Here is a 10,294-nt window from a genome sequence, read left to right as displayed (position 1 = left end):
ATACGAAGTTATACACTATTTCTCAAGGTGGCGATATTATGGACCCTGGTGATATTATGGACACAGATGTTAGCTGAAATTGTCCTTAAGCTATCACAGTGAAATATAATATGCCTGGCAGGTGTGTGGTTCCATCCTCTGGTTAATAAATTAATGAAACTCCAAATTCTGCAAATCCTACTTATAAATAATTGATAAATCATTGATTGGCACAGCCATGACCCTTGTTTACATGATGAGTGGTCTCTTTGGTCTTGGAAGTACAGTTTAGGCCACACCAATTTAATTTGTTGTTTCTCGGATTCACCCAGTCCATTTTTTTCTGATTTGCAAAAAAGATTTGAGGTTCTGAATCAACTGCAAAATGGACAATGAAAGACATATTTTGGCCCCAATGGTTGAAGAAAGTCCTTTTCTTCCTAATTGTTAAAGTTTTCAATGTAACAATGCAACTTCATTTCATTAAAAGTTCAAAACCTATTGTTTTGATTATAAACCAGCCTGGTATGTTCACTTCATGGCTCATATCGTAACATTTCTGGCTATTATGGGGTGCCTTCAATTGGCCTTTTTTTTTCGCCCTGTCGCTTCATAGTTTTTCTGAAAAAAATCAGAGAAACAACAATTTGAAATTAAATTGGTGTGGCCTTACAATGTCCCTGTAACTCCTACAAGAGTGTCAGTGTTTAGAATGGAGCTAACAAAGGCATGGGACTCATGGCTGTGCATCAAACTGATCATGAGAACCAAGTTTTGGGTAATTGTGCACACATGTACAGTGGTTCCATGACTGTCCATCATATCAGACACTGTATGTGGTACAAGCAGCACAGTTATCACTTCAAACTACAGTACAGTATATGTACAGTGTACTAATGCCAATATTGCAAACTTCTAGCATAAAGGCATGACATGTTCTATAATTGCAAAGTCATGCCAGATGGCTAACACATGGAGAATCATTGAAGTTTAAAAATGTTAAACCTCCTTGGCTGAATTGAGAAACATGTTTAAAATCATTATAATTATACTGTTAGTACAATGATTAGAAATACTAACCCTGTGATGATGTACTTGAATGTATACATGTATTATTCCACACTTACAATGAATTTATCACAGTCCCTAACCTCAAATAATGACATAGTGTAATGCTTTATGAAGTTTTTTCTACAGGGGATCAAAGATTGCTCTACGTCGTATCAAGTTCTTTCAGTAATGCTCATTATACAATCATTGTATATTGAAGGCTTACAGAAAATTCTGACTGGTAAAACTGACAAAAACTTTCTGTGAAATTCAGAATGCGATGACGTTCTTGTCGCGATATGAAGCGGTGGACATTGTGAAAGTCAAGATCGATGGGAACTCTCGATCCATCTGGGGCATCAGCCCTCCCAGCAGACATGCCATGCTGAACGATCTACTGTCCAACAACCCCATTACTGTTCGTGTGGAGTGGCAGTTCACACGGTCAGTTTCTTTTCACACACTAGATATATATGCACAGAAACTTTAATTTGTGATGGCTTTATTTTTGCAGTGACATACCAATCACAAATTAAATTTTATGATCATAATGCAAATTGTCAAACTCTCATTCATTTCAAACACAAATTTTAAACACTTAACCTTCCTTTTCCTCCTACTGTGAGATACATTAATTTTGTATACCCCCCATGAAATAAATGCATTTAAAGTAATCAGAGAGCATTCCTAATGTAGAAAATATTCTGCTCTTGGTCATGCATTGTTTACATTTTGTACAATGTTGTTGCACTACCTAAAAAAATCCACACAATTAGAAAATTAGTGTTCCAAGATCTCATACCTTCATGAAATATTCAGAGATTTTTTGTAAATTTTATTGTTTTAATTTGTCAGTGATGAGTTACTGATCTGTTACTTCCCAATGATATATATTATTGATTGAAATTGATGAATCACGACTTTGTGATTGATTTTAATAGATTGCATTACGGCCCCTGCTTCAGCATGTTGTCATCCGTGCATCTATCTAGGCCAGTCCTTCTGATCCGTTGGTATCTGAACAATAGAAATACAGTGGTACATCTACACTGGTAGAGCCAAAAATGTCTATAAAACGGCTAGCGGACATTGGATATGAGTTAGACATTGCTGAACAAAGGCCAGTCGGAAGAACATTAAGTAGACATAGTTACTGAAAAACGACATCGAAATATATATTATAACCCAAGATAGACATTCAGATATCCATACTCTCTTCACACGTCAGGTAGGGACACCCCTAGGAGACAGTCCTTTGTTTAGCACAATGTATATTTATAAAGATATTAGTGCCTGTCCGTTAATTAATTGCGTCCCGCCCTCTAAATTGCCTAGTGGCTTTGTGTAGTGCTTGCGAGTTTTCACAGTTTTTTCTAAAGACATTCTGACAGACACTTTGTGAACAATGAAAAGCACAACAAGCAAGACCTCCCCAAAAAGACCCTGTAAAGTCCGTGGAAAGATATTCTTAGAAATGTTTTTTGAAAAATGTCCGGAATTTTCGAGAATGTCCAATGTCCGCTAGCCGTTTCATAGACATTTTTGGCTCTATCAATGAGAGACTTGAGTTCTGACATATTTTCTGTTTTGCTTCAGGGATCCAACAACAGGGTCCTCAGAGTTTGCTGGTGATGAGTACTCCTTCCAAATTGAACAGGGAGACCCTCAACGCTTAAAACTGGCGGCCATGCTGAATGGGACTCTACAGGAACCTGTGTAGGTGTTTTTACAGGTTTTGTGTTAGGCACAGTCATGTTGGTTTGTGATGTTGTAGGTCAACCATATACATCTTGGAATATACCGATTTCAAGCACTATCAGAGGTAGTGACGGGTGACTGCATCTGGCTCAATTAATCAAACCAAATCAGGTCATGACATCTGGTCAATGGCATGTACATGTACATATACACTACATGTACATCATCTAACCCATCTCGACCATTCACAGATTAATTTACAAATCATAAATTATCAGTCATTTATAACAGTCAAAATACCAGTCACCAACTTGTCAATCATCGATTCATCAGTAAATTTTTTAGTAACAGTTACAGTAAGAGTAAAATCACAATAGATTTGATGCACTTTGATATTCACGGTTTTCATCGCTATCACTTCTCTACCGCGAATTTATCAATACAGCAAGCAAATAATTTGACAACTATCTTTCGGGTTTCTCTTTTTAGCGAATATAAACACTCGCGCAGTGTTTTATTTTGGGGCACAGCCCACCGTACATGTACGTGCAACTACATGTACATGTATGTGCTGTCTATGTGCAAAAACATGGGCACCTCCGTACGGAATCCAACAGATTAAAGAGTACACAGACAAACCCTTATGCACTTTATGATGTACATGCAAAACTTTTTCTGTGTTTGGGCTGCAGATTCTCCCCCTGTACAAGACAGTATGGGCGACGCACATGTCCTGTACGTACTGGTACGTACCATACGTACATGTAAGCAGCACATGTGCAAGTACAGCCTGCATACGGTAACATGGCAATCGATCAGTTTCATCTTTTTACCACAAAGACAGAAAAACATGGGGAAGACGTCGGAAAAAGTTTTTTGGGAGGCCACGTTTTTATGAAAATGTGGGGAAGGACTGGCAAGAGCAGAAGAAGGTCAACGCATGTCACTCACATGGTTGTGCAAGGTGGTCTGCATGCCACGCCTGGCCGTGAGCAGTTGCGTGCATCGTTCATTGCGCAATTAAAAGTGAGTTGTGCATGCTTATAACATGTTATCTCTGATCTGTTGTCATGTTACTGTATGCTTACGTATGCAGGCTGTACTTACACGTGCTGCTTACGTATACAGTACGTACCAGTACGTACAGGGCTCGTGCGTCACCCGTACTCGTGGTATCATGTTGACAGATACACACACAAAATGCTACAGAAAACATCCTTTTATGACAAATGGCCTTTTCCTCCATTTCCTTCTGCAGGGAAATATACAACCTGTTTCCCAAGTATGTGAAGGTGCCAGGTGTGAAGGGCGTGGCCAGGCCGGCCAATGAGCTGATGACAGCACCTGGTGAGTAAGAACTGCCAGGATCCCTGACCTCCTGGACCAGAAGTAGGATCTCTAACCAATGGACCATAAGCCTGGAGTCCAGCCTTGTTAGCTTTGGTCCGCACCGGGGTAGCAGTCTTGGGGAACGGACTAAAGCTAACAAGGGTGGACTCCAGGCTAGTGGACCATAGGTACTAAATGGTTGACTGTGCAAACCAGTAGTGACCATTATAGTAGACCATTCTCTACCAGTCAGCTTTTGGCCCCAGCAGTCTGTTGGCACAAGCCTAGATTTTTCTGGCAGCCGACCTTTGTGATGACTGCATGAGCTGGGCGGGTGGGAAATTTGTTAACACCAAATAAGAGGATATCAGAGCCAGGATGGTCTGTCCTCCAGGTTGCGAGTAATGCCTACTAATGCTCCTGAACTTATTCATGTTATCTTCAAAATTCATCATAATTGTTCAACTTGGTTAAAGTTTTGATCATTATGAAACAAGTGTGAACTGTTATTTCCAACACAACAAATTAGTCTTTAATAGCCAAATTTTTTACGTCTCATTATGCAGGTGAGAATAGCCAAAAATGTCTATAAAACGGCTAGCGGACATTAGATATGATTTAGACGTTGCTGAACAAAGGCCAGTTGGGAGAACATTAAGTAGAGTCTGACATAGTTACTGAAAAACAACATCGAAATAACCTAATAGAGACATTTTATATCCATAGTCTCTTCACACGTCAGGTAGGGACACCCCTAGGAGACAGTCCTTTGTTTAGCACAATGCGTACTTATAAAGATATTAGCATCTGTCTGTTAATTAATTTAGTCCCACCCTCTGAATTGTCTTGGCTTTGTGCAGTGCTTTTCATATGCATGCAAGTTTTCACAGTTTTTTTCTAAACTAAGACATTCTGACAGACACCTCATGAACAATAGAAAACAAGTCCTCCCCAAAAAGACCCTGTAAAGACCTGGGAAAGACATTCTTAGAAATGTTTTTAAAATGTCAGGAACTTTTGAGAATGTCCAATGTCCGTTAGCTGTTTTATAGACATTTCTGGCTCTACCAGTGATGCGTGAGCAGTGGAACATACATTGTACTTGTACAGATTGCTGAAAGTTTGTCCAGATGTCCAGAAAGAGAAAAAAAACAGAAGCTACAAATGTATTTTGTTAGTCTAATGTGTAATAATGTATATATGGAGAGAGAGTTCAGAATTGAAAGTATGCAGTGTATACAATAATAGTTCTTTTATACATTGTGCAATTTCTGTCTTAATTGAAAGCAGGTCAGGGGGAATGTTTATCTACCAGGCTTGTTCTAATAGGAATATAAAATTAATAATAATTAGTATCTTTTTACCACCTGAATCATCCTAAAGTCAATCCCTGTTTGTCAAATTTTAAAGCACTTCTAGAAAAGTAGCATGATTCTTATCTCCAGGCATGATTGGACCGAATTTTAACTTTAAAACTTTTCATTCTGTCAGTTGATGAAATGACCATGGATTTTGTCCCTCACTCAAATACCAGACTGTTGGATACCGGTATTGCTGTACATTGACTAGTATCACATATTTTTCAGTAGCCTATTTGATTGGAGTATTTTGAGACAGTATGAAATGTTATGATCTTGAAAGTTCATCTGTGTTGGTAGAAGTCATTATGAAGTTTAAACTGTAATGTCCAACACAAGAAAATGGACTTACCCAAATTTTTGACCGTACAACTCCAGTCTTTTTTCAAGGAATGAACAATCCACCGCTTCCGTGACGTCACACAGATAACACATGTGACTCTGTGAGCAGTGGATCATAGGTTGCAGAAAGTCTGTGGCGCCCCCCTTCTCTGTTGAGGGATGGTTGTAATGCCCTGATGTAGATGGCCTCTTTAATCCCTCGTGCAAAGAAGTCCGGTTCTGAGTCCAAGATTCTTACTTTGTCCAGTGAGACTGAATGACCAGGCAATTATATGCGTATATGTTGTGAGACCTCCGAAGTACATGTAGTCGAACTAGGTCGTTTGTATTGATTTCTAAGAACCTAGCCTTGAGGGATCTTTCAGTCTCTCCAATATAGGTTTCCTTACACGGGCCCTTGGAAGTCTGTCCTTGACACTGTATATGGAGAACTACCCCACATTTGCTTTCCTTTGGTGTTGTTACAGGGAATCGTCTGGACTTCAGTAACGTGACGGTGCGCCTGAACCACAGCCGGGTGACGGAGGAGCTGGAGGGGGAGGTGGAGTGGTGGACGGTACAGGAGCTGGTGGGGGTGGGGGCAGACAGGAGGAGTATGCCCTACATGGAGATGATCACCTTTAATGACAAAGTCAGCCCACCTGAATTCTCCTTCTTGGCTGGATATGGGTAAGTTATTATATATAACAACACCTTCATGTAGAATCACTGTTCCCTGTGTTCATGCCTCCCCAGGTCTTAACCTGCCATATTTATGTTTACCAAAGGAAAACATATTGTTTTTGCTCAGTTTCTTCCTCTTCTTCTTCTTCTCCAAACAGTGACCTCTGACCTGACCAATGACATGATTTGTTAACGTCTGTCACCATGGTGACTGGTGTTGGGTTACATAATGTTGCAATTTCATGGTCTGCTGTGCTCCTGTCACCTTATACTAGTAGTACATGTATGTGAATGAGTAAGAATTAACAGGGCAGACCTTATCCGAAGGTAAACATTATACAGTTGCTTTGCAAATGTTACTTCTCTAGTTGAGAATATACCATAGCTGTCACTTGTTCCATTCAATTCTGTAACTTAATAAAAGATGCGGCAAATCACCTGAAATTTTGATGTTGGCCAAATGACTGTAAACTACATGTACATGGTGTCAGTATCTGCAGATTTCAGCTCTGTGGTTATCTCCATGCAGATGTACTAGAAAAGTGCACAACTTGAAAAATGCTGCAAAAAATTGGCACTACTAAAATGCTACAAACATTATTCTGCTTTGAGATTATACATGTAACTATGATGAAAACTTTCTACACATGAAAACAGACCTGTCCTTGATGCTGAAAACTTTCTACACATGCAAACAGACCTGTCCTTGATGCTGAGAACTTTCTACACATGCAAACAGACTTGACCTTGGTGCTGAAAACTTTCTACACATGCAAACAGACCTGTCCTTGGTGTTGGAAACTAGCTAAACATGCAAACAGACCTGTACTTGGTGTTGGAAACTTTCTACACATGCAAACAGACCTGTCCTTGGTGCTGAAAACTTTCTACACATGCAGCAAACAGACCTGTCCTTGGTGCTGAAAACTTTCTACACATGCAAACAGACCTGTCCTTGGTGCTGAAAACTTTCTACACATGCAAACAGACCTGTCCTTGGTGCTGAAAACTTTCTACACATGCAAACAGACCTGTCCTTGGTGCTGGAAACTTTCTACACATGCAAACAGACCTGTCCTTGGTGCTGGAAACTTTCTACACATGCAAACAGACCTGTCCTTGGTGTTGAAAACTTTCTACACATGCAAACAGACCTGTCCTTGGTGCTGAAAACTTTCTACACATGCAAACAGACCTGTCCTTGGTGCTGGAAACTTTCTACACATGCAAACAGACCTGTACTTGGTGCTGAGAACTTTCTACACACGCAAACAGACCTGTACTTAGTTTGCTCCCAAGACTGCTCCCTCTAAGACAGTGTAAGAAAGTGCAAAAAAATGAAAAGGAGCCATTAATGAAATTACATGAAATTAGAATTGAAGATTTGAAAAAAAATTGAAAGTAGATCACGGATAGCATGAAATACAAGCAAGGGAACTAATTGTGCATGTGTACAGAACTAATTAAAAACTTGTTTTGCTTTTCCTCCAGAATTGTAGGTCTGTACCTGTCTCTTGTGCTGGTTGTGGGCAAGTTTGTTCGAATGTTTGTGAGTGGAATCTCCTACCGCATCATGTTCACAGAAATGCCCAACGTGGATCGCATCCTGAAGCTTTGCCTAGACATATTTCTGGTGCGGGAGACTGGAGAGTTGTCTTTGGAAGAAGACCTCTTTTCCAAACTGATCTTCTTGTACCGATCCCCAGAAACTATGATCAAATGGTCCAAAGAGAAAACCAGCTAAGCTGTGAGAGTAGTCACTACTTCCTGTACAGTACAAATGTTAAGTGTTGTGTGATGAAGTTGTCAAAATGGTGTTGTAAGGAACTTTGATATTGAAATCTGATTTAATGAATTCTATATACCTTATGATGTGTAGGCAGGGAAATTATGAACATAGAGTAACCAGTCCAAGGTTGGAACCTGACAGATCATGTGTGCTGAAGTGCTTTTATTAAGATATTCCAACAATTGCTTGCATTGCTTGAACAAAATAACAGGAAGGTAGTAAGCACAAGCTTGCCTCATCCTCACTCATATGCAAGCCTGATAGGAGGGATACTAATTAGGGGTACATGTATGTTATATTTTAACATTTGAAGGATATTGACCTGTTGGGAAAAAGTGTTGCTTTTTTAAATAATTTCTGAGTTTTTTTTAGGAATTGAATTGTGTTTGTGATAATTTGCCGTAGCATCAAATACAAAATAAATTTTATTTGTATTACTATATTGTGAACAAATATCCTCTTGACTTGTACAGGTATACATGTACATACAGGCTAATTGTTCTGTTTTATATCTTCCTGTTTGTAGATGATGAGAAATTTGTGTAGTCATGGATCAGGTCCTACTGCAGGCATATGAAAAATTACCTATCATTGTTCCTGTACTACATGTACATGTATTGAGGTTCTGAAGATGTGCAGTCAATTTACCAGCTTCATGCACGTATTGTAGTGTACATGTAGAAGTGTTACAATATTATTATGATGTGACTAGTTGTACAAGTATTGTTAGCTGAGCGAAGACTCAATCAGGTGTGATCTACAAATGTCTGTGTATATTAATAAGTATATGTAAGTTGGAGAAAATATGCATGTGCAATATTAATACAGCAAAGATGAGGCAAAAGGCATTTTCTGCAGGTACAAGAAGCCAATTTTGGGACCATGTACTGATGTAGCAGCATAGTGAGACGGTCTTCATGGCAAATATGTAAGAATGCCATATTGATGAATGCAGTATTTTTGACACATTATAATCTTACAACTTGAAGTCTAATTGCCAATAAAGTGTAGCAACTTTCCAGATGTTGTATACAGCATGGATGTCCTAATCATTATGATGCATTTTGCAATAAATAAAGTTGGCAGGCTACATTTGTACTGTATTTGTCTGAGCTTTTCCTGTTTGAAGCAATGTTGTTGTCAGCTCATAATGAATTAGATGTAATTGGTGTCACTCAATTACTAGTATACTGCAATTAAAGGAGAAAAAGAATAGGTACAAATGTATGATATATCTCACATGACCTAATGTACTTCGAATATACTAATTTCTGGCATTTACCAGGTAACCATGGCAGTTAACGTTTGCTTTAACTAATGATTGAATTGTTCCTTATAAAATTTGACTTTCTGCCGGACTAAAATGGAGCCTTCTGATTGGTCGATGCAGAAATTATCCCAGACTCAGATCTGGTAGAATCAGCAATTACATGACTAAATGTCTTGGTATAGGGCTGCGTACCGGTTCAGGTGGACTGGTACGGACCGGAAAAATAGTATCGGTCCGGTCCGAAAAAAACGAAACGTCGGTGGACCGGTTTTCTGGACCAGAAGAAAAATTCCAACTTGATCACTACACACAAGGATGCCTGCCAGGAAAATGAACATCCAGCGTTAAAATAAAGAGATTTACCTTAGTTTCCCTCTCTCAGAACTAGTGAGAAGTGAGATAGGAAACCTAGTTATATCATCCATGGTTATATTTGATGTTCTTTGAAAGATACAGGACAAATTGTCAACACTTTATTCATGTTTGTCATTATTGAAGAATTTCAGTAGAACACGTGACGCGCATGAATTTTCAGGTACAGGTACAGGTCCGGACCTGGACCTAAACCTCTGTACCTGTACCTGTACCTGATGTTACGAAAAGGTACGCAGCCCTATCTTGGTCTGTGGCGCTTCTGTACCTGCTACAAACTCTATGATTAAAACCATCATTTCCAAAAGTAAGGCCAGTAAATTTGTCAGCTTTTCTGTCACGGAGCGGCATCATTAAGTCATAGTAGGAAGAGGACAGGTCACGACATCACACAAGTGGTAAGGCTACATCAATTTAATTTGTTGGTTCTTGGATTTTTTCATA

General features: G+C 39.2%; 1 protein-coding gene across 8 annotated transcripts in view; it reads left to right on the top strand.

Annotated features, from left to right (window-relative positions):
• Positions 1-8,792, top strand: part of LOC109471295 (piezo-type mechanosensitive ion channel component 2-like) — a 110,278-nt gene extending 101,486 nt beyond the window's left edge. For 5 of the 8 annotated variants that reach the window (XM_019770587.1, XM_019770590.1, XM_019770589.1 and 2 more), the window contains 5 exons: positions 1,304-1,473; positions 2,626-2,745; positions 3,986-4,074; positions 6,224-6,425; positions 7,911-8,791. In XM_019770587.1, the coding sequence (XP_019626146.1) occupies positions 1,304-1,473; positions 2,626-2,745; positions 3,986-4,074; positions 6,224-6,425; positions 7,911-8,163 (834 nt within the window). In that variant the 3' untranslated portion in view covers positions 8,164-8,791. Of the gene's footprint in view, positions 1-1,303; positions 1,474-2,625; positions 2,746-3,985; positions 4,075-6,223; positions 6,426-7,910 lie in introns of all 8 variants that reach the window. The other 3 variants (XM_019770582.1, XM_019770583.1, XM_019770585.1) reach the window with 2 other exon arrangements.
• Positions 8,793-10,294: the final 1,502 nt, after the last annotated feature.

The sequence above is a fragment of the Branchiostoma belcheri genome, unplaced genomic scaffold, assembly GCF_001625305.1.
Source record: "Branchiostoma belcheri isolate BF01 breed outbred unplaced genomic scaffold, Haploidv18h27 scaffold246, whole genome shotgun sequence".
Taxonomy (NCBI): Eukaryota; Metazoa; Chordata; class Leptocardii; order Amphioxiformes; family Branchiostomatidae; genus Branchiostoma; species Branchiostoma belcheri.
Note: the sequence above shows the minus strand (reverse complement) of the source record. Positions and strands in the feature narration are given on the sequence as shown.